The 25,084-nt window shown below is 31.5% G+C and overlaps 1 protein-coding gene across 2 annotated transcripts in view; it reads left to right on the top strand.

Moving 5' to 3' along the window:
* The window catches only part of LOC129229498 (cyclin-H-like), a 36,009-nt gene extending 34,829 nt beyond the window's left edge, over positions 1–1,180 (top strand). For both annotated transcript variants that reach the window (XM_054863814.1, XM_054863815.1), the window contains one exon: positions 1,050–1,180. In XM_054863814.1, coding sequence (XP_054719789.1) covers positions 1,050–1,115 — 66 coding nt within the window. In that variant the 3' untranslated portion in view covers positions 1,116–1,180. The remainder of the gene's footprint in view (positions 1–1,049) is intronic.
* The last annotated feature ends 23,904 nt before the right edge of the window (positions 1,181–25,084 follow it).

Here is a 25,084-nt window from a genome sequence, read left to right as displayed (position 1 = left end):
TGGAGATTTTTGCGCAGTTGCTATTAAGGGTTTTAGATAAGGTAAGTGCAGTTTTTTAAATTTTTTTCACACCCTGATTTTACTAATAACCCCGATTTAACGTATAAAAGTTTCGATCCCGATGAATTCATTAAATCGGGGTCCAACTGTCTTACTTAAATAAATTCTTTTATTTACCGTTTTCATAATTTTGATGCCTACATTTTGAGATATGTGATGTCTTTGCATCCCATATGAGAATCAAATTGTTCTCATTTTCGAAGCTTACTATGATTTGTTAGGAGAATAATTTCTTCTTACTTTCATTAAAATCATAAGTTAAATTTTTTAAAGCGAAATTCTGTGTTCTTTACGAGTGTCAAATTTCACCAGGTTAAATACTGAACTGGTGGTTTAGTTTTATTTTTACTTCAATCATGGCAATAGTTATATTGTTAATACAGAACTTTAAAATATAACTCTAAAATAATTTTACTTAAGTTAATTCTTTTTTTTTTTTTTTTTTTTTTGTTTTTGTTTTTGTTTGATGCCTCAAATGTTTATTTTGAACATATCTATTGTTCAAACAAATAAAATCCTAGAAGCAAGAAAAACAAAAAAAAATTGGTAATCTATGATTTAGGAGAGATTGGGGTGCACATCAGTTACTTTCACAATATTAATGAGAGGGCTGACACTGTTATTTAATATTCACATATGACCATGTAATTGATTAAATTGTCTGCTTTACTTTTTTATTTTATCTTTTATGCACTCGCAACTAACTTAAAATTCTTCAGCAATTTTTTTGAACGAAACTGGTCCGGTCACTCATTCAAATTTTGCATTTGATGGGTGTCGTTATATACATTCAGTTAATCATCGGCAATTTTTTAATTTTTTCAAAGTGGGAAAAATGGCAGATAATTATGAGTTTACTGTTGTTGTATTAGGTAGGTTGGTAAATGCAACGAATAGGGAAAATCTGAGATGTAAGTGCAAATGTGTAAACATTGTGATAGTTTTTTTCGTTTTTTGGTGATCAATCATTTCTCTTTACTTTTATTAAGCATGAAGAAACAAGGATGCTGGAAGATGAGAAGAATCTTGGTGTAACTTTCATACACAATACATGATTGTCTTATCAAGAGACAGCTATGTAAAAATCTTTGATTGTAAATAAATACTGTTTACATTTTTTCACAGCAGTGACAAATTGCTTAGTATCCTCACTTGACCAAAGTTGATGTTGCTCTGATTTTTCAGATTACCATGACAATGGTTGTTTTTAATATTTATTTAGAGAGTGAAATTTTCGTTGTCATAGTCACAAGTTATCTGTAGAGTTTGATCTTACTCGTATATTTTTCAGGGCTTTTATTCAAGCAGACTTTACATTAAAAAGATGATTTTTGATGTCAAACTATGTTTCTTTTCCACAAAAAAAAAAAAAAAAAACCCTTAAACAACAGAACTTCATCAGATACAATATTTCTAGATTACTTTTTCTTATCCTCATATATATAATAGCGAATTCACTGACCAAGTAACGCTCTGATGTCATCAACAATGAAACTCTTGCTATAGCATGATAATTTGATAATATTTTTTGGTAATGTTTGACATGCAGGGAATGGCTTTATTTTGGCAAGGCTGGACTGGATCCGGTAACTTAACTGTTTTACTGGTGAGACTGGCATTTTAGGAGAATAAAGAAATGAAAAAGTGGTCAACAATGAACACTGGAGTTTAGGGTTAATCCACTGGAGTGAGGGTTAAAATTTCAACTATCAAAATATCACCAAACAGGCAATTGCTTCGTTTAAGCGTAGAAGCAATTTTCACTTGTCATACCTTGATGGGTAATTTTCTAGTATTTCAAGATTCATAAGAAATAAAAATACACTATGGTTATATGCTGAAAATAATTTTTATGATAAGTGTACTGGTGGATATCAGTCATAAAATCTTTATCCTTATTAACGCATCTTATTCATAATTTCTTTTTTCATTTATATGCCTTATACAGTAAAACCTGTGATGTTGACCACCTGTCTATGTTGATCGCATTTTTCAGGCACGGAATCAGCCCTTGTCATATAAATCAACCATTGTTAGATGACCACCTGTTTAAGTTGACCACTAAAGTAGTGCACCGCAAGTGGTCAACTTACGCAGGTCTCACTGGATCAAATATTCTAGAAAATCACCGCTCATAATATGACGGGAGAAAATTTCTTGGCCATTTCCATACCATTCCATTTGTAGAGACAGTAAACCCAAAGAGAAGGGTCGTATTGCAGTTTTTGTGATTGCCAGAAACATAATTTGAATCCAAGATGTAAAAATTCAAATGAATGCTGGATACTTGATGTTATTATTATTTTTTCTCTAGTTTTGTTATCATTTCTGTTTATTGTAGAAAGAGCTTAATTGGATTCAATTCAACTCAATTTCTTTATGTCAACCAAGATGTTTAACAAAAATTCATTTGACATATAATAAAGGAAAAAGTAAATAAATGGATTCCAACATGTCAATATCTTTTGTCCTATCCATTCAAAACTTCATTGGACATATTAAGCAGTTTTTTTCTTTTCCTTCAGAAATAGAAGAATTTACACAAGAAGCATGTTCTTTTCAGCTGAATATTTAATTTTGTTATCCCTTCAGATATGCCAGTCATTTAGGAAAGTCAAAGAGAGTCAGTTAACCCCTCTACTAACTTTCCCTCTATCAACATCTGAAGTAAAACGCTTTTAAAGCAAAAGTAGCATTATAAATTCAATGAATTTTTCCCAGGTTACAAAGTTTTCAATGCATAAAAAAAAAGGATTTTAAAAACAATGAATTTTCTAGTTTCATTACACACATTACTGTTAGTTTTATATGCTAATAAGTGCGTAAGTAAGGCAACACATATGATCACAGAAAACTGAATGTAATTAAAAACAAAAAAATGTTTGGCATGTGTGGCTATTACTTTTGCACTGGATTCGAAAATATCCGATCATTTGATATATATATATATTGGAAGGCCAATGACAGGCAGTTTAGTATATTGTGGTGGGCAGGTAAGGCCAGTGCCGGATTTGGAAGTGCAACGAAGGAGTGAGACCTCTAATCAGGGTGTGAAAAGATCATCATATTTTCGAAAATGTCCAATACTTTGATATATACAGTGCTGGCCAAATTATTAGACTAAGACTGTTTTAAAAGCAAATTCTTTATTGATTACATAACTATAGACACATTAACGAACAGTGAAATATTTATCTAACATTTATTCTCTTGTTCTAGAGTCTTTTTGGCATACTTTTCACAAGGTTTACCCCATTTCTTAACTTTTTAAAAAAAGGAGGTAAAAAATTGTTTATACTCACTATTATATATACTCACATACACATACTCACTAATCACCTAAAACTAACTTTAAATATAACAGAACACACTAATAAAAAGAACTAGTGAACTGTTTAAGCTGATTGAGATTATGTTCCTGGTAGGTAGATAAACAAAGAACATAAACAAAGCAGACAGTGCTGTCAGCTGCAAACATTAAATTATGCTAAAATAACGTAATAATCAGTGTACAGTATGTACTGTACTTTAATGGTAAAATAAATAGTATTTTAGTACAAATAGTGTACAAAAAACAAAAAAAAAAAACCTCTTTAGTCTAATAATTTGGCCAGCACTGTATATCCGAATATTTTGATATATATATGTACATATCCGATATTTTCAACCCGTGAAAGTTAGAATATTTTGTAAAAATTTTGTTGTGGGAGCCCCTTTGTTGTGGAGGCCCCCGGGGCAGTAGCCCCTCCTTCCCTCCGTTAAATCTGGCCATGGGTAAGGGCAGTAACTGCAAATGTTTTATTTTTTTGCATTTTTGTCATCTATTGTACATTAGCTTTATTGTACAAGCTTGCTTAGTTGGTTTCCGCTGAAGAAAAGGGGCGAAAAAACCTCTAATTCCAGAATTTCCCTATGGTTAGTATGGAATCCAAAACGCATTTCTTCAATTATCTAGAAAACTCATTTCTGCAGATACTGCCATTTACCTGCACATGGCAGTATAGTCCAAAACTAGGAGCCGGCTCAAATCGGACGTAGTACAGTAGAGAAACATAAATTGTCCAGGATGTCTTGAATTTCCCAGTTATCTGAATCTTTAAAAAATACTGTTTGCAGATTGTTTATTGAACCGAAATTACTATAATAAATAGTAAAAACACATTTACAGTGCACAAAAAAAAAACTGCATTTACTCGATAATCTCTATATATTACAAAAAAGGAGGGTCAAAGAAATTTTGAAAGGATGTATGTGTCAGGCCTGCTACTAGGTGACCCTATAGTACCTACAGCCTTGAAATTTTGTACAAAATTACTTCAGATTGAAATTTTGAATTAAGTTTTTTAATTTTTTTAAGCTAGCATTTCACTTAAAGTGCCTATAAAAGGGATGAAAGATTTACTGTGCCCCTTTTAACATTCAATCATGTTCAAAAGAGATTTTTTTCTGTTTACAATAAAGCTTGTTCCAATATTCTCAATTAATTAGGACAGCAAATCCAAGGGGTTTTATTTTAGCGAAAAGACCTAGGCACATATCAATTCAAGCCCGGAGCTAAAGAGCAAAATATGTATTACTAGAGACTACGAATTTGAAAGCGACTTTTCAAGTTCACAAAACTGCCATCTTGCAATGCTCAAGAGCACCTCAGCACCTATTGCTGTGCAAATTCGTACAAGTTCGTTTAGATCCCGGGAAAACGGTACTCCTCAAAGCATGCTTTTTTTTTTTTTTTTTTAATGTCTCTGTGATGGAGAGGTTTTTTTTATTTTGGTCAAAACGGAACTCTTAACACGTTTCTTATCCTGATTCTTTCTAATAGACTATTTCAATTTTCGCGAATCAAATAAGATTTTGAAACACTTTTCGGAGGTTGGTGAGCGCTAAGACGGAGCACGCTAGTGTTTTAAAAAGAAAGAAAATGAAGAGGAAGTAGCATGTTTATGAACATAAATGTGTGATCTTACGTACTTACTTTTTTTTGTTTTTACAATTATAATAGTTGTAAATTGTTGCTTTTGCATTCAAGGGGGCACCTGGACAGCCGATGAGTTTGATCAAATTAGGAGCATTCATTATAGTAACTGCATGGTACGAGATGAGAGGACATCGTACAAAACTACTAGGCATCAATAATCGACTGTATCACCTTGTGCATTTACGCTAGAGGTGGTTCAACAGGGTACTCAAACCTCTATTCATTTGAGATTTTTTCAGTAATAAAATATTTTGCTTTCATTTCGTTATTAGTTTAAATAGGGTGTTGGGTGTCTTTGTGGCTCTTTGGTAGAAGCTTTGTCTTCTAAGCCGGAGCAAGGGCGCCCATATAGGGGGGCCCAAGCCCCCCCCCCCTTTGAAATGAGAACTTCTTTGCTTTTAGTGCTTTTTTCATTGCAAAAATGTATAAAAATTACTTTTCCACCCATTAATGAATAAGTTATTCAAAATATCAAATTTTAATATCTCTAATCTGTACTGAAATCAGTTTCTATGAGGAAAATATTTTGCTAAACTTATTTCTTTCTCTTGTGTTGTAAATCTTTCCTGTGTGTGTCCGGAGGCAAGGCGCTTGGCACACAGTCCTCTATGTATGTGAAGCTGTTTACATTCTAAATAAATACAATGTTGGCATCATATGTAAAATTTCGTTCATTCCGATTACGTCTTCTTGGTGTTGCATTTTTGTGTGGCCAGCAGTGTATATAATCATATCAAGAATGAGAGTTACTGTTTAGCCAATATTGACTTCAAATCGGCATGCAACAATGGAGCAATATTGTCGGAATGTATATACTCCAAGCTTCAGCCAATATTGTGAGCCACTATTTTTCTAATGTTGGCTTTAGATCGACATGCAATAACGGGCAATATTGTCAAAATGTATCCCCGCCAAGCTTGATCCAACACAGTGCCAATATCCTTCAGGTTACAATCTCGCGCCAAGATTCAAAGCTGCTTGATGGGATTAGTGGAAAACGAGCATATGCATTTCTTTTTCTAGAATTGTGCAGAAAATCGATAGATTTGACGATGAAATAATAATTAAGCACTTCTAGCAGCTTCTTTATTTATATTTGCTCCAATTGCTTCATTATGCAATTTAAATGAGGAAAAAATAATGTCCCTAAAGAAAGGAAATTTTCAAGACAGATTGTTTACTTCGTTTTACTCTTATTTGAAAATTTTATCGAAATAGAAGAGATTAAAACAGAAAACTTAAGCTAATTGTTATGTTTCACTGATGATTTCATTATTTTTTTAAAAGTGATGTAATACGACGAGAATATTCTGGAAGGATTCGGCTGGAAATGTTGCGCAGCTCAACATCGACATCGATTAGTTTGTTTTTAACCGTCCGCTGGGAAGACACGCTTTTCCTACTTCTCTCTACTATTGCAGAAGTTCTTGGTTCTTGTGTTCGATTGAGTCGTTTCATAATACTATAAGAGGAAGAGGTCGCGATAAGGACAAATTGTAATTGTTTCGATTGTGCGCGTATTAAATTAAACGTATTATATTTAAAATATGCCTCGAAGAGGAAGGTCATCTCCTATGAGGTATGAATATTTTTGTAAAAATTAATTGCAATTGTTCGTTGTTACACTTACGTAATGTTCAAACGAAAATCCAACTACGCATGTATTTTAATCAAATGTAGTTTCATTCTTTATACTTTTTGTTAACTTCATTACTTGTTTACGCGATGATTTGTGTACAATTTGATTAGTGAAAACATGTGATTTTTAGTAAAATTAAATTGTTTGCTTGAAATTTAAATTCAAGTATCACACCATGAATATCTTCTGTAGAAGCAGATTAGTTAATTTCAAAAACAAATAAGCTGATAAAATAATTTTTTTTTTCGTTTACCAATGAAACAAATTAGAAATCGATTTGTGTAAATGTTAATTTAGTTAATCATAAAAATAAACTTAATATAGGAGATGACTGATCACTTTTCGAAACATCACATGGCAAAGGCGCTGTTGACGACATAGGAGTTTCTGTAAAGAATAAAGTTTGTAGAGCTATACTCCATTGAATCTATATCAGAGAAGCTAAATCTTATAAAGTAATTCGTAAAATTTAAGAGGGTTACAGGTAATTTTCATTTGCAAAGAAACCATTGAGTGCAGCATTCAAATTTAAAATGATTGTTCAGTTTGTGGAGTTATGGATCATCATGATGTGGTCGATGATTGTCCGGTTCGAGATTTGAACCACAGACCTTTGTGATGCTAACCCAGTGCTTTAACCACTGAACCAAAAAGACCTCAAAGTTCGGGGGCAAAGTTAGGTTCTGAGCTCTCTTATGTACGTACTAAGTTTATGCAAATCCATACCAAAATCAAGGTCATTGCATTTTCTTCAACCAATAACATTGAACTCGAAAGAATATTCCTCGAATTCTCTATTTTCAAATTCCCAAAATATGTATCTTGCCATATTACAGGCAAACTATCAGGCCATATTGTTGAATATAGCCATAAGAAAATATTTTATTTGACTTAAATTTATTGACTTCAATCAACACTTTCTTTCTTACTAATTTTTGTATATGCTTGAAGACAGACTTACAGTGGCTCCCTAAAGTCTTCGTACACCTACGACTTTCAACGAAATAGGCCCCAAATCATTGGTTAGAATTAATATTTCGGAATGGGTATTTAATTATAAGATCTATGATCAATTTTTAACAAAACTGCATGAAAAGTTTTTAAAAAATATTAAAACTTAATTTTTTAAAAATCAAAAACCGAAAAGTGCCGGAAATTTTATCTCACAAAAGTCTTCGTACGCTTTATAAAATGTCTATATATTATTGAATAATCTAACTTTTGATTAAGTTATTAATTAGTAGAATATCATACAGTATTCATAATAAAGTATTTAAAAATTTTAACTGAAAGAACCATTTAAAATCCTAAAAAAATTACATATTCACAACACCATTTAAAAAAAAAGGAAAAAAATCACTAAAGCAGTTGGTTATGTTTTAAAATAAAAGAAAATGAAGGGTAAGAAACGTGTTTACGAACGTAAATGTTTGATTTTTTTTATACTGGTGTATTAAAAAGTTTACTTTTATGAACTCTTTTTTTTTTTTCTTTTTTTTATATTGAGGTTTTGCTTTTGTACTTACAATAGTTGTATTGAGATAGAAATTTGCTTTTTAAGTTGTTGCAAACTTATCAATCACAGTCCTTCATTTAATGATTTCTGAGTTCCGCTGTATCAACTATCAGAATTCAAAACTCTGGTATTCAGCATTTTTTGCATGATCACTTTTACTCTCTAAAAGGTTTTAATTACCGCCATTCAACAAAAATTAGCATTAGAGTGCTTCAGTACTTTTTTCATTAGTTTTAATTTGGAATGAAGTAAGGGGAAAGTTGGGATTTTTTGACTGCTTTTTGTTTGGCAAAATATTTTGGAAATTTTGTCCTGTGAGTCAAATGACTCCTCAACTTTGAAATTTATTTTTGTACTAAATTTCTTGAGTTATCTGCGAGTAGTACTTTATTCGTAAAAAAATTGTTTATATTACTTAAGACGGCGGTCGGCAACCCGTCAATCGCGATCAACTGGTCAACCTCAAGCCCATTTTCAGTCGACCGCAGTAACAGTTTAGACTTCATTTCTTTTTTTAAAGAGTACTATTAATAAACATTATTTTGTACGAGAGAAATTCGATTCAATATCTAAATCAAAAACTATTTGAACAGTTTTCATAATTGCCGCAAAGACCAGTATTTCCAATTTAAAAAAGAATCTTTGTTTTGTTCTTGAAAAAAATGAATTTAGAGATAAATCTTGATACATGAATGTTTTGAAGGAAAAAGATCTAAAACTATTGAAATGTATATGGAGTTAAATTATTTTTATTACGTTATAAGCGAGGGTGCATGAAAATGTTATAGAAGCTGTTACTAAGAAACGCGACATGTTAGACACTCATATCATTTGGCAGTTTTGGTTGCAATTAAATACGTTACTCAAATTACGTGATAGTATTCATGTTAGAAAAATCGTGTCACACAGTAATCTATTAGTGTCTGAAATTATTTTGATGTGCCTTAAATGTTCCAATATTATTTTGTAAGTAGTTTGAAACAACGATTCAATTAAAATCAGTCTCATCCCCACCCACAAGTAGATCGTCAGTTAGTTTAGGTTGCGGACCACTAATTTGAGATATTATGCTCACTTTTTAGAAAATTACCAAAAATGCGTATTTTTAAAAATGGCAGGAAAATCAAGCAAAAAGTTACCGTTTTTTTTGGTTTCCTGGTATTCTGGATCCCAGATTAAAGGTTCTGTATTGTATAAGTACTTCGCAACGTCTCTGCATGACTGACCACAAAAAAAGAGAAAAAAAAAAGATTCCGTTAAGACAGGGTTGTACGGGTCATGGAAATCCTGGAAAGTCATGAAAAAAAAATAACAGAATTTCAGACCTGGAAAAGTCACGGAAAATTGAAATTTTCATGGAAAGCCATGGAAATTTATTTCAAGTCATGGAAAAATGTCCTGGACAAAGAAAAAGGAACAGTAGCTAAAGGAGCATTAGAAATCTTGATTGATTTAACGATATAGCACATAAAAGCTATTAAAAGTGGAAAATTGAACGATCCAAAAATCAAATCTGAATTTTGAAATCTCATTGCATCCACTTCTGTCGCAGCCGCTTGCCATTTTTTGAGATGTGATTTTACTGCCTGGACATCACTTATTTTGAATTTTCCGTTATTTTCAACACTTCTTATGTTTCATATTCTGTAGTAGCAAAATTTCACATTCTTAGTTTTGCCACTCCCACTCAAAAAAAAAAAGCAATTCAATTGCATGCGAGTTTGATTCCATCACTCATAAGGACTTGATTATTCAATTTATCAGAGTTTATCTTAATTTGTTGAATGTTTTAGAAAATAACGATCTTAAGTCTGGTGATAGAATACAGAAAAAGAGGAATTCTAATGCTCTAAAACGGTAGTGTTCAACATAAGGTACGCAAAACTAATCCATGCGACCCACTGCTACATTTAATGTTGGGAATTAAACATGTTCTGAAATTTCTGAACCTATTAATCTATATGCATTTGAAAATATGCAAATTTGTAAACAAAACAAATCTACTTTTGAATCAGAAGATTGATCATTACTGAATGATTTTTTCAAAAAAGATCTGGTTTAGAAACATGGAGAAGAGAACTAAACTATCACGTGGTTTTACTTTAAAGAACCAAAATACTGTCAAGTTACGTGGATAATTAAAGGCACTGTTGACACTAAAAGGTAACTTTTGAAGCAAATTTTTTGAAATTTAGTGATGACTCATTCAACCTTTGTCCCATTCAATATCATTTTGCCTGTTTTTTAAAAAAAAATATCAGACATTTAAGCATCATCATATTCGCTTCATTGCATTTTTACTTTACTTAAATTTATATAATGAAGACAAATAAGAATAGTTTAGTTTTTTTAATAGTGTACTTATATTTTTTCCATTACGAGTAAGTTCTTCAATGAGGCTGTGGCATTCATATAGACGTTTTGCTAATGCTCAGTTCCGAATATTTCCAAGTTTGAGATTAAATAATGCTATTCTCTTCATATAACGAGGTCATGAAAATTTTCATTGAAGTCATGAAAAAGTCTTGGAAAAGTCATGGAATTTTTTCATCCAAATAGAGTATGAACCCTGTTAAGAGAAGTGACATGGTCAGATTGAACCGGAAAGTTTCTATACTAATTTTTAGATTACTTTTATCTTGAAAACGTCACATCACAAGGTCAGGATCTATATGGTTTGGGCCCCTATGCAAAAAGTCATCAAAGTAAAGTTAATTAAGTGACTAGGTTATTGTTATGAAAATCATTGTGTCTCAAAGTGATCACACTAAGTGGAGACTACTGTATAGGAGAGTGGCAATTACAGGCTAAATTGTTGATAATTAGAACAAAAAAATGTGCATTGGATCTAAAGAAATTCTTACTCCCAACATTTGGCTTTTCTTGCTGTTAAATACTGCCTTAGTTACTAGACATGACAGATAACCATAACATACATTCTGCTTATACTTTCTGTGTGTTGTTATTTAAGGTCTGCTCCAAGGTCAACTAGCAATGTTCCTGCAAGGGCTCCTCCACAGCAGCCCGCACCTATGGCTCAACCGCCTCCACCAATGGCTGCTCCTCAGCAGCCTGGCATGTTTGCCCAGATGGCAACCACCGCTGCTGGTGTTGCAGTTGGCTCTGCTGTTGTAAGTACTTTCCTACTCTTGGTTGTCAAGTATTTATTGATAAATTAGAATTATGAACTACACAACATTTTAATTTTTTTATAATTTTGATTTTCTAGAAGTATGTATTGATTTTAGCAAATTGTAAATACTAATCATAGCCAACAATTATTAATGTTGAAATAATTGAATTTTTTTAACACTAATATGCCGAAATAATATTAAGAAAGTAATTAAACTTTTTTTCTGGTCACTGCCGGGATTGAGCGATTTAAAACATCCTGATTTAAATCATGATTTAAGTCTAGATGTTTAAAGATTTAAATTTTATAAGTTCAGAAGAATGATTTGAAAGGCATGAAGTGCAGAGTATCTTTATTAGAAAAAGCGTACATAAACAATCTTACCAAAAGAAAAAAAAGAAATAAAAAAAATTATTGTTAAATTAAGTAAATTGAAACAAGAAAAATAAAAAATCATTATAGCTTATAGCAATAAATTAAAAAAAAATTAACTTGCAAAGGATACATGAAACAAGATGTTTATTTTCAATGAAGTAAAGCATAACAAATTAATTGGATATTTATCTGTTGGGGGAAGCTATTTAATTATTAATTTAGAAATAAACTTAACATACAATCCTTTTCAACTTTCATAAAATCAAAACGGTGAATCAAAATATGCACAGTGAAATCCCGTTACAACGAACTTCAAAGGGGAATTCAGGCAATGTAACAACAATTACATTGGGATTGAAAATTTTTTTCTTTGAAACAGAAATTTCGTTGTACAATAAAACCTGTAAAGTTGACCAGCTTTGTAAGTTGATCACCTGTCTATCTTGCCCACCAATACGCACCTAATTTGGTCGAGAATCGGATAACAAACTCTTTCTAAGTTGACCATTAAAGCAGTGACCGCAAGTGGTAAATTTACGTAGGTTTCACCGTATTGGTATTTGTCGTAACAGGATTTCACTGTATATCAATAAGACAAGAATTTTATTTTTAAAAGATGTTGCTTTTCAGTTTCTGGGATTTGAATTTCATTAAAGATTTACTAGTCAAGAAGGTTATTTCTTTTTTTTTTTTTTTTTTTACCATGACTATACCCATAACTACATAAGTATTTTAAGGTTCTTTTTTCAAAAAAAAAAAAAATCGTTAGTTGAGAAAAATATTTGGATGCTCTGTGTTATTTTTTTTATTTTCTCTTTTTCCACGCTTAATGTAATTCTACAATTTTTTTTTGTTTTTTGAGAAAAGGAAAACCCTTTCAAGTCTCCCCCCCCCCATTGTTATTAAAGTAAATGTTAAAATGTTTGTAATTAAAACAAAATTACTTAATGATTTATTTGACATGCATCTTGAATTTTCTGTAAATTTAATTTAAAGAGCATTAGGTTAGTCATCAGTATTATTTGTTCTGCTTGAATTTTGTAAAAAAATTTTATTTTAAGGTCCGGGCAATGAAGAGTTAAGATTTTTTTTTTTTTAAACCAAAATATTACTTTCAGTTACCTTGCTCTTATTCCAGTTTTAAATAATGCTTCTTTACTTCCCCTTATTTTTACTTATTATTATAATTTTTTTTCCTGGTGAAGAAACTATCAGGAGATTAAATATCCAAATACAAACATCAATGTTAGCCCATCTTTGTAATACAGTAGAGAACCAATTATCCGGGAAGTTCGGGGCCATCGCTGTCCCGGATATCTGAATTTCCCGGTTTTCTGGATCACTAAAAAGCGCTATTGGCCGTTTGTTTATGAAACTTAAATTACTATAATAAATTGTAATACATATTAAAATAAGAAGACAGTTCAGAAATGCTTATAATTGAAAGTTATCCATAAGATCTGAGACCCTCATATTCATTTTGAAAAGGGGGGGGGGGACGTATTTTTCCGTGTTTCAAAACAAAAGAAAATGAAGGGAAGGGCAAGCAACAAGTTTTTGACAGACATATGATTTTTCAGTATTTTTACTGAATTCAGTACTTTTTGAGAGAACATACTATAGGCTGAAAAAGAAGAAGGAGAATTGGAAGTTAAATTCAACACAATCCAGTTAATTTCATGCATCCAATTAAAATAATCTGTTATGTAGATATAAAAATACATGGGAGAGCTTTCAGCTGTAGTAAGATATACTAACTGTTGTGTTAGTTCACACAGCCATGCAGTTCCAGTATTTTTCATCGTGTTTGGGACACATGTCTGTTTGTGTACATGACGATTTTTCTACTATAGTGTTTGAAAGAATTTGTTCTCTTTAACCACTTTTTTTTTAATTTCTTGTAAAGGTTTGGTGTTTGCGATTACGGTAGTTTTTGATAACTATTGCTTTTGCGTCAAGTTCATACCAATAGAAATTTGATTTATGAGTCTTGCATTTAACGATTTCTAGATTTCACTACCAACTATCCAAAAAATTCGCAAATCTGGTTTTCGGTGTTTCCTGCACTTTTCCAACGTCACTTACGCTCCAAACAGCTTTAATTAGAGACTATTCAATAAAATATTGCATTAGAATATGGCAATATTCATTTCTTTAGTATTCAGTTGGAATAAAACACGAAAATTTTAGACTTTCAAGTGTATTTTTTAATTCAAGAAAATATTTTGGAAATGTTGCTCCACGTTAAGGATAAAACCCTCTGAGGTTCATATTTGTAAACATTTTCCCGAGTTATAAATGAGTAATATGGTATTTATTTAAAAAAAAAAACCCTCATATTCTTTTAGGTATTTCAAAAAAAAGGCTTAATTTTCAAAAATTGCCAAAAATCGTATTTTTTAAAAATGGCGGGAAAATCGGCAAAGGGTTGCCGGTTTTCTGGTTTTCCGGTTTTTTGGTTCTCGGATAAAAGGTTCTGCATTGTACTACATATTCAAACAGGGAAAATGAAGGGAATTTTTTCTCCAGAATTGAGTAGCAACCCTGGCATCTTAAAAATGGCCTCTTCGCAAAATTTCACAACCTTCGGTCAGGGTTTGGTTTTGGACTGTCCAAAACTGGTTTAGGACGGGAGGTTTTTACCATCCAAAACTGTTCGAAAGTATTGTTAAAGTGTCTAAAAGTAAGCTAAAGGGGTATAATGGAACCAATTCGTATTTACTGCAATATCTGTAATATATAAATATTAATAAGTTTTAATTAATGAGTATTTGATCTAAGGATTATTTTAAAATATTTAATTAAAAAAATTGCCAATAACTCTATATTACATAAAAACTTCATTCATAACAGTTGATAGAGTTATGAAAGGAAATTCACAATACCACCAAGACAACTAATTTCAATTCCATTTAAAACTCGAAGAAATGTTATTGTAGGTGCAAAAAAAAACTTCATTTTTTTCAATGATTTTTGCATACAATTTTGCGTGATGTTTTAACAAACAATAAATTCATAATCAAATATATGCACTCATATTTTTAAATGTGTGCAATTTCTTTTTTTAGTTCAGATTTTTAATATAATACATTTTGTAACTACAATAAACAAAAACTGTAGTAGCTTGAAGATATTTTGAAACAAATTATTGACAGTTTTCTAACGTAATTTGGTGGTAATGTAGTTTTAAATCATGAAATACCACCATAGTCATTAGAAGAAAATTTTCAAAGCTGTAAACAACTATCAAATATAATTTTTTCTCTTCCAGTTAAAAAAATTCATTTATTGCATTCAAGTCGATGATTGCACTATTTTGAGCACTTTCGTTTGCACACATGCATAAGTCGAAAAATTTGTTTACTGTTATGAGAAAAGTCATGCGTACAAATTGAAATTTTTAATGAAGAATTCAACTTCTATGTATAACTAAATTAAAATCTGCTGTATAAATCAGTTACATATATATTTGGGTCAATCCATTTGAAATCACCCAAAAAGAGTAAAATTTGTTGCTCAACATTTTTGATTTTCCTGATTCTTTTATCATGGATTACCTATAGGTAGACATTAACAAAACTGCAATTGAAAAAAATTTACTAGCTATATTTTTTATTTGGCAGCCATTTTTAAAATGGCAATTTGGCAAATTTGACAAAAAACAGAGTTTGCAGAAAATTGTATTGCCAATTCATTTTTAAAGATATCAAAATAATTTAAAAACCAGTGTGTTAAGCATAAAATGTCCTTTAAATAGACCATATTTTTATTTTCCTATCATGCAGGAAAGTCAGTCAAACTCTTTCTCTAAAAATTCGAAAAAAAGTTAACAATCACTAATTTTTGAGAGCGTAAATTTTTAGGAAGGAAAAGAGACTCAGCAATATTATTTTATTTCTCTGTTTGAGTACTCATAGTACTACCAACAGCATAAAGTTTAGTCTTTAGAATGAACTAGTTTTTTTCTACGGCTTTTCAAAAATGTCCAAAAACACGTTAATGCCAATTTTCGTAGGTCAATATCTGAAAAGGGACTGAATGAAAAAAAGTGAAAATTTTATAAAATTTTCTTAATACTAATAAGAATATCTCACAAAAAAATTATGACTGATATTCAACTACGTTTTGAGTTATAGAGTTGTGAATTTCAATAAAAACGCTACCTTTTTAAATACACTCGTGCAATGCTAAAGTAACAACTATAGGCTTAAAATTATTATAACTGGCAAAGTTAGTTGTTGCTTAAGTCAATAAAGTATCAACACATTGTTCATTTCTTCTTTTTTAAAAATACAGGACTGTAGTAGTAGTACTACCGGTAAAATGCTTGAACTTGCTCATATGTTTTATATACTATACTGTCACAAACTATAACACACACAAATGTTTTTCTATATATCTTTATGTAAAACTTGTAACTACTTGGCTTCTGTAATTTTGATTAAAGAGCTAAACAAATATGATATCTCATTGCACAGTTTATCAGTTATGTTGTGTGTTCTTCCAGACATTGTTGTGAGCTCCAATGAAGTAACTTTACGTACTATTTTTTTTGCGGGTACCCAAGCAGTATCATTTTTTGACAGTTGAAAGGCAGTTTTTGGTCCAGAAGGATGAAAGAAATGCACCAAAATATCATTGTTACCTTCACTTTTGTCTTCAACTTTTCCAAGCCACCACTTCTCATCGTATATACAGGCAACAAAGTCATTATTTGTGAAAGACGACACATTTGTAAATAATATTGAAGTCTGATGATCATCAAATCTCGAGCCTGTGGAAGTAACAAAGCACCTTATTTCATTGTTACTTAAGGGAACATATCTGTGATAGCCCCTTGTACCTTTCACTGTTAAACAACATTCAAATCTCTCGGTCAGTGTTGTTTCCATTCGCTCAATTTCAGCTGAAGAAACATATACATATTTGATTCCAGTAATGTTGTTCCGACAGTATTTAAACATGTCTTGTGGAGTCAGGATTTGATCTGTATAAGGTCTTTGGAGGGATGCTCGTGTTACTTCTCGCTTTGTTATTCCGCCAATCCCTTCACAAGAGTTCTTCCCATGTGATGAGGCAAAGAAATTCCACTCGGCTTGCACACCATAATCGTTTTTGTGTTGGCAGACATTCACAAAGTTTTTCTTATTTTTGTATTGGCTGCTTGCGCCATCGCTGAAATACACAACCATTTCAATATTTGGTATAATTTTCTTGATTTCCCTGATGAGGTGCTGTTGAAAAGTGTACACAGCAGTTGTATTATGATCGAGGTGGCCGCTATAACACAAATAGATTTGCAACTCACCGTTCCTTCCTTTTTGTAGTATATTACAAACGGATGAAGACTTGCTTGTGTATTAGTCCAATGAAAACTTTGTATTTCGTCCTGCACTGTGAATGTGAAGTTTTCTACAAAATCACCAATCACTAAACAGTGGTTATCTTCCAAGTTTTCTTTAATTTCCCTGAAATGTTTAGCTTGAACTTTTGATATAAAATGATGGGATTTTAAAAGAGTAAGCTTATCAATAAGAGAATGCAGAAACTCTTCACTGGACATTACTTGTGTTATGAGCTCATCTCTATCGGTTTGCACCCATTGTTTGAAAGCAACTTCATCAGGCAGATTGTCAATTTGATTTTGTAAGAGATCAAGCAGGGTATCTGGTCCAGGACATTTTGAACAGGTGTCAAGCATACATTTTTCATTTTCAATATCACATACCATGAAAGCTATGAGGTCTTTATAATTTAAATTAAGCTTTGCTCCTTCTATCATAAGCTTTGTGTTTTGGTGATGTTTGCAAACACATACACTATGAGTTCCTGATGAACCCGGAAGAACGCACCACTTTGGTCGGAAAGCGCAAAACATAGAGCGACCAATTTTGTGATTTGGATATTTCTGTTTATATATGCTGTAGAGTTTGTTGAGTGAGAGAAGAATTAACCTTTTCTGTTTTTGCACCGTGACATTGTCAATCATAGTTGAAACATATTCCTTTTTACCAGGGCATAAGCGACTATTTTCGTCATCTTCGTAAAACTCTTTAACACAGTTAATAATAGCTTCACTTATTCGGTTGCCCTGTCTTTTTGAAAGATGTGGCAAAATACCTTGATCCTTTACTAGCTGCCTAGTTAACTTTACCATGTATTGAAATGCACCAAAGTCCTCAACTATTTTTTTCTTTGACCATGAGCTTGGCAGTAGACTAATTATCTTAATTTTATCATCTTTACTAGACACTTTGAATTTTTCTTTTAGTTTAGTAACGAGTGCGTAGTACTCACTAATTGAAGTATCTGTTTCATTTAAACTCTGTGTTTCTAAGTCATTATGGAAAGATTCATCCAATTTTCGCTTGACTGTGCTTGTAATTTTATCAGTTTTTCTTTGCAAAGCTGACAGTCGTTGTTCTGTGTTAAGCTTTGTTATTTTACATAAAGGAGACAATTCCAAAGTTTCACAAGTGGATTCCAATTGATACAACGGATTCTCCTCTACTAATTCAAAAGGACCAGGAAGAAATTCAGGATCATCCTCAGCATTATTTTATTCATCTTCGGGCAGTTTTTCTACAAAAATTTTTGATGCGCAATTTGAACATAGAGCTTGTCCAGGAATTAGTTCAATGTTCATATTTTTACTTTTGGAAAGGTGTTCAATTAGTATTTTACGCAAACCGTTTTTGATTGGCCTTTTGTGGCTACCAAATGGGTCACAGCATTTTTTCCCAAAAATCTGGTTGTACTTGTGTAAATATTTATCTGTGTGGTAATGACAAATATTAGTAATTTCATTTGAAATTCTTAATTTTAGCAAACATTGTTCTTCAGATGGCAAGTCACATGCCTTGATCAACTCTTTAGGTACTTCTTTGTTGTAGTGTTGTTTATGACTGTTCACTTACTAGTTCACCCACAAAACAACTCATACCCCTTGTAGCAGAATATTTCTCACTGATCTGCGACACAACTTTAATCACTCAAAATTTGTCTGCGACATTACAGCTAATCCATATCACATATACTATACCTGTGTGTGCGTATATGGGTACATCCATTGTTACTCTTGTGACCATCAGAGCAAATTTTCATAAAAACTTCCTATTTCCGCAGTTCAAAATTTTTCTAAGATAAAATTGATAATTATTTATGAAACATACATTAATTTTTCTTTATAAAAAAATATAAAATTCATAGAAGAAAGTATTTTTCTTACCTACATTGCAAATAACATTTTTGTTACTCTTGTGACCAATAAAAACATTGCGTTTGCAAAATTGTGTTTAAAATTAGATTTCTGTGAATTATACAAGAATACTGGAAAAAGCTGTTCATATTCCTAAAATATGGTTATTTAACTTTAGAAAAATGTAAAAATTGAAAATATTTAACAGCATTTCCATTAATTATAGCTGTTTTTGAAAAAGGCTAACCGTTACTCTTGTGACGTTACTCTTGTGACATTTTGTTCATAATGAAATTTCCCCTAAACGTGCACATCAATTATACTCAATAAAGACAATTAAATAGGTTTAAAGACATTTATTATTAATGAAGACTTTACAACAAATTCTCTCTTGATAAAATATAATAATGAATATGAAATGGAAAAAATTATGCAAATTTATAAAATCCACGAGAATTTATCAAATTTGGAGCATCAGTATTGGCTACAATTTGGTGTCTCTTGTACCAAATACACTTGTCTTCTTCTTCAAATTTATACATTCCTTTCACTTTTGTGTGTATTAAGCAGTGTATTTTGAAATCATCATCAATTGCGTCAGTAATTATGCCATGAAATTGTTTCTCGTCATAGGTTACAATGACCCACTGTCCAGGTTGGAATTTCTCAACATCGGTTGAATTCGAGGTGTCATTATGAATTTCAGTATTATCAGAGTTATCTCTGTAATTCTGCTCATTAAATGAAAACTCTTTAAAAGAATCGTGTTGCGGATATGGCCTGTAGCAAATGCCATTGTTCTTGGCCTCAACATGATGAATTTTTTGAGTACCTTTAATGCTGCTTAAATTTTGCCACAATGTTGACACAATCTCGCTGCAATTTTCAATATCTTCATTGGAAACATGAAGAATATTTATTTTCGTTTTTCCTTTAACAGTTTTCACAAAATCAAAAGCATTTCTTACAGTTACCCTTTTAGCTCTAACTTCATTCCAAACAAATCGTTTTGTTACAGCCCCGATTCCGTCAACGGCTCCTTTCCCATGTGCTGTTGCAAAGAATGTCCAATTACACTTTTCGAGGTTGAAATGTGATTTTAATGATATCATGTTGGCAAAGTTATATTTCTGCTTAAATTGACCAGCACAACCATCAGAAAATATCGAAACATTTTTTACTGATGGATTTTCTTGCAAATGCACTGCTAATATCTTGCGTAGAAATGCATTTACACTAAACCGATCATGTGTAATATTATCAGAAATGACAGCATATGATGTAACTTTGTCTTTATCGTGCCAAATGACAGCAGTAAAAACAGTTACTTGTGGATTTGACCAATGTGCTGATTGTATCTCATCTTGATATAGGCAAGTGTAATTTTCAGCGAAATCAACTTGCATAACAATGTTTTCAGAATCTGTGTTATGCTTTGAAAAATTGAAGTAGTCTTGTGTACAAGTTTGAACAAATGTGTACAGCAGGAATTGTTTTAGCTGTTTCTTAAGATCAACTAATGCATTAGAGATGGTATCTTCCACAAGAACTCTGTCGAAGCGTTTTCCCCAGGCAGTTTCAACTGTTTTCCATTGGTAATAGCTTAATATGATATCTGGATTGTCAATATTTACATCAAACAGTGCCTCAATTGTATCATCACAAATTGCACATTGTGAATTCATGCATTCATACGAAGAACTATCACAGCATATAGTGTTTATTAAATCCTTTGCAGATATGTCAAATGCAGACAGCACATTACCTACAACTTTAAGGAGTGTTTCAAAGTTTTCGTGGTATCTGCATATGCAGACATTCTGTGGGATATCTTTATATGGCAGGATGTAACTTGGTTTTAATGCGGCAAACGATGATTTTCCAATTTTGACGCCTGGAAAAGTTTCTTTAAATAAAGAGTAGGCTTCAGAAATTGTAAACAGTAAATGTCTTCTACAATTAATAAGGGCAGTAGTATCCTTTTTCTTGCGCCTGACATATGCGACTTTAGCTGTTGGATCTGGCCGACTAATGTCATCACGAAGATAAAAGTCAGTAACAATCTTCTTAGTTTCATCATTAATGCCCTTCTTATCTTTATGAGAGTTCTTACTCTTCTGTGTAATTCCAGCATTTTCAGCTAATTGTTCAATTACTATTAACTTTTTTGTAGGTGATGTGGGCAGTTTGCTTTCGATTCGTTTCATCATTCTTCCCATAGCCTGTGGAGTTAGAGATTTTTTGCCTTCTTTATTATTCTTAAGCTTTGCCATTTCTCTACTTTTTCTTTTTCTTAATTTTGCTTTTTCTCTCGCTAAGGCTTTTGCTGATTCAGACGACATCATTTTGACTTTGTCATAATATGATTTGTTTTGTATTTTTCGCCTATCCAAGTAATCTGTCTCATTCTTGTGAGTTTCTCTCCACAATTTTTGGCGCTTAGCAGCACTTTTTCTTTTTAAAGTAGTTTCATCCATTAGCAAAAAATAATGGAATTGATTAATTGAAGAAAATAAAATTGCAAACTTTTTGAACAATTCATTTATAACTCAATAATAGTTTGAAAAACAACCATGTGCTTCACACTAACATTAGAATAAGAAAAGTTTAGTTGTTTATTATGTATAATCTGTTTTTATTAGTGTTTCTAACTGTAAAACAAATTAAAAAGAAATATTGATAGATATTTCCTTTGTTAAAAATATTTCAATTTCATAAATAAATTGGTTAATTGCACATAATTGAAGTTTAAAATTACAAATGTTAGTTGTAGTGAGCTTTAAGCTAGTTGAAGAAGTTTTCTAATAAGAAAAGAAACAACTAAACTCTAAAAAAGTTGGTTTGTGTTTATGTTTTAGCAGTTTCATGCTTAATTGTAGTAAAGGCATCATGTGTTACTCTTGTGACACATGCATTTTGTTACTCTTGTGACAACAGTCTAGAGCCAACTATCCTCATAATATAAACAAAAAAATTATTGTAAAATATATCATATGTTATTAAGGCATAGAATAAAAAATTTAAAACAAAAATTATACATATTTTTTTTTTTTTAGAATAACTTTTATATGTTTTGCGTTACTCTTGTGACCATAAAATAATATTTTTTCAGGTATAGATAAAACTGTAAATAAAAGTACATTTAAATTTTTAACTGTGTGGATTGAAATAATAAATAGCAAATTATTAATTTCAATATTTAATAATTTTTTTCTATGACAAAAAGTAGGAAATAACACGATTCAAAAAGTGCTATATTTTAATCTGAAATGAAATCAAACGGAAAGCTCTTGTTTCCCTGCTCACTATTGCTTTAGATTTGATCCTATGAAATTGAAATATAGAGATTTATATGTATGGACTCTTGATGATTAAAAAGATGTATCACACTTATATTTAAGCTAAAAAATATTTTTTATCAAAAAGGTTCATTTTTGGTGGACGTACCCATATGTATATTCACGTGTAATGAATAACATATATAAATGTGTGCACATTTCAAGTATTTAAATAGAGTGAAATCTGCTAAAATATATTAATTTGTTTTTGTTACATATATATCTGCACTCTAAGCACTATTTTCTTGCTTGTTAACAAGCATTGATCTTATAATTGAATATTATGAATAAATATTTAAAAAATAAATATGCTGCAAAGTATACAATTTTGAACACGCAAGTCATTTCACATGTGATAGCATTTACTCATTTTTATTTCATAATCATTAATGAATAAAATATTAAAAAACATGAGATTCATTTTATGTATGTATAGAAATTTCATTTATTCCGTTTTCAGCAGTTGAAGCATGGCAAAAGAGTAGATTCACTTTCATTTCCAGCAATCCTAGCAACCACTTTAGAAGTTACAGCTTTCGAAATACTGTTTGCTGCACTAGCTGAAGTAAAATGTTTGTGGTATGATGCATCAAACTTGGTTATTTGTGCATCTTTTAGAAATTTCCTTGTATTTCTAAATCCTGCTGGTGGGCCGTTGAGAAGGATAAAAACTCTTTTATCAATAGTTCCAACTTCTGTGTCATTCCCATCAGATGCAACCATCCTTAACTCATGGCTGCGTGCAATTGTGGAACCCCAGCTTTCACAAATTGCTTCCGACACTGGAATACTGATGATAAATTTCATGAAGTGGATGAGTTTTGGGACTTTATTGCTTAAATCTTTAACGGCTTTTTTTAGAAGGATTTTTGAGTTGTATATATAGCCCTCACTTCTTCCTGAATGTATAGTTTCTATTACCCACTCATTGAAAAATAAAAATTCGAACCATAGGTCCTCAAGTATAATATTTTGCCACATAGGCTTGAATGTGGCAATGAAGGAAGCAAAGTCTTCCATTTCAAACCCTTTGTTACTTTTGGATTGTTTATTTGGAACTGAATTACTGGGATATATCAAATGATTCCAGTTGAACAGAACATTTATCTTCTCTAGGACATTTTCATTTGTACCTTCAGATGGAAAGTCAAAGTAATTTTCGATTCCACTGATGAGTGAAGACACATACTTTGAAAATTCCTGGATTGAATTAGTAAATGTGCAAAATTCTTTCTGTGATTATTTATTTCTTGTGTTTGTAGCACCAACTGGTGTTTCAGGCAGTGCAATACCTTTATAAGTCATTTTGTCAAATATCTCGATGGATGTTTTTAAATTTTTAAAAATTTCTTTTGGTACAACGTCTATATTTCTAGATAAATCAGCAAAACTTGATGCTTGTGCAAGTGTCTCAAAGCTGGATTTCATTATTTCTAAACAACTTTTCAAACAATGAATTGTGTTGGTGTAATCCCAAGGTAAATTGTCCCCTGACTGGACATTTTTAGAGGTTGTACTAAAGGAACTGTAAATGTCTGACGTTGCAAGAATGTTGAAAATGTTTATCCTTGTCATCAACCGGTCTCTCAAAGTAAATAACTCAGGGTTACTTTCACAACTAGCTACTAGTGCCTTAAAATCATTTATAAATGTCTTAAATACAATTTCACAGTAACTAATAAATTTCATGGTTTTCAAGACTTGGTTTGTATAATATTTCATCTAAATTAGTAACATTTTCAGATAAAAGTTCAAAACCTTTGCCACTATGAAATTCCTTCATTGTATCTTGCACAAGAGTTAATGCATCTACAACAATTGTAGGTGTAGGAGCATTCTTTTTTACCAATTCAAGTCTGTGCATTGGGTCCCACATCAAAAATGTCTCTCACTAATGTATTTTTTAGATGCTTATCAAGCCCCAACTTTACATATTGTCCATCAGTTGCAACACCAACTAAGTTTTTCCTAAGAAATGGCAAGTCGCAACCAAACTTTTTTAATGTACAAAAAAAATCTTTACAAAGACCTTCTCCTGTGAAGTTATCGACCCACTGATGTTCTAAATAAATTGAATGAAATAAATTGGTACAATTAATATCAAATACTGGGATTCTTATACCAATAATATGTCGTGAACGGTGATTTACGGTCATTTTGTCAACTAAAAGCCCAAGTGGCAAATCTTCATGTATAATATAATCACAAATTTCTTTTTTTAATACATTATATACACAGGGAGGAAAATTTCTAGAAAATTCTTTTGAATGATTTTTAACACCCATTTTAGCGCCACTGTTATACATAACAGCAACAATATTTTCATATGAGCTGTATGATGTATCTAACTTATAAGACATATATGCTGCAGCAGCACAATTTAAAGCCTGTTCTCTACAATATTTCTCATAAATAATATCTTCTTCTTTCTCTTTTGTAACATCTTCTAATTTCTTTATGTGACTCTGTGACTGAAGATGTCGTTTGCACGCAAATTTAAGATGTCTAAAAGTAAGTGGTAATACATCACTACTGAAATCTTCACCAGCACTAAAATCATAAAACAGTCACCCCACAGCAAGTACAAAGAATGCCACTTTCACTTTTTTTTTAAAACAACTACCCCACTTAATAATTTGATCAATGGATCGAGCACTGCAGAGAAGATCTATTTTTTCTTCTTCTGTCAATTCTGTTTCAGCACTGGTTGTAAATGTAGCATCAGCACCTTGTAAGATTGAAGTGTGCTTTTGTTTTCTAGCCGCTGGCAGAAGAGCCCTGGTTGTTTCTTTATTTGTTTCTTGAAGTGGATTTGGTGTGCCTGCAACAATTAATAAAAATGTGTTG

This window comes from Uloborus diversus, chromosome 9 (genome assembly GCF_026930045.1).
Source record: "Uloborus diversus isolate 005 chromosome 9, Udiv.v.3.1, whole genome shotgun sequence".
Taxonomy (NCBI): domain Eukaryota; kingdom Metazoa; phylum Arthropoda; class Arachnida; order Araneae; family Uloboridae; genus Uloborus; species Uloborus diversus.
This window is presented reverse-complemented; position numbering and strand designations above follow the sequence as displayed.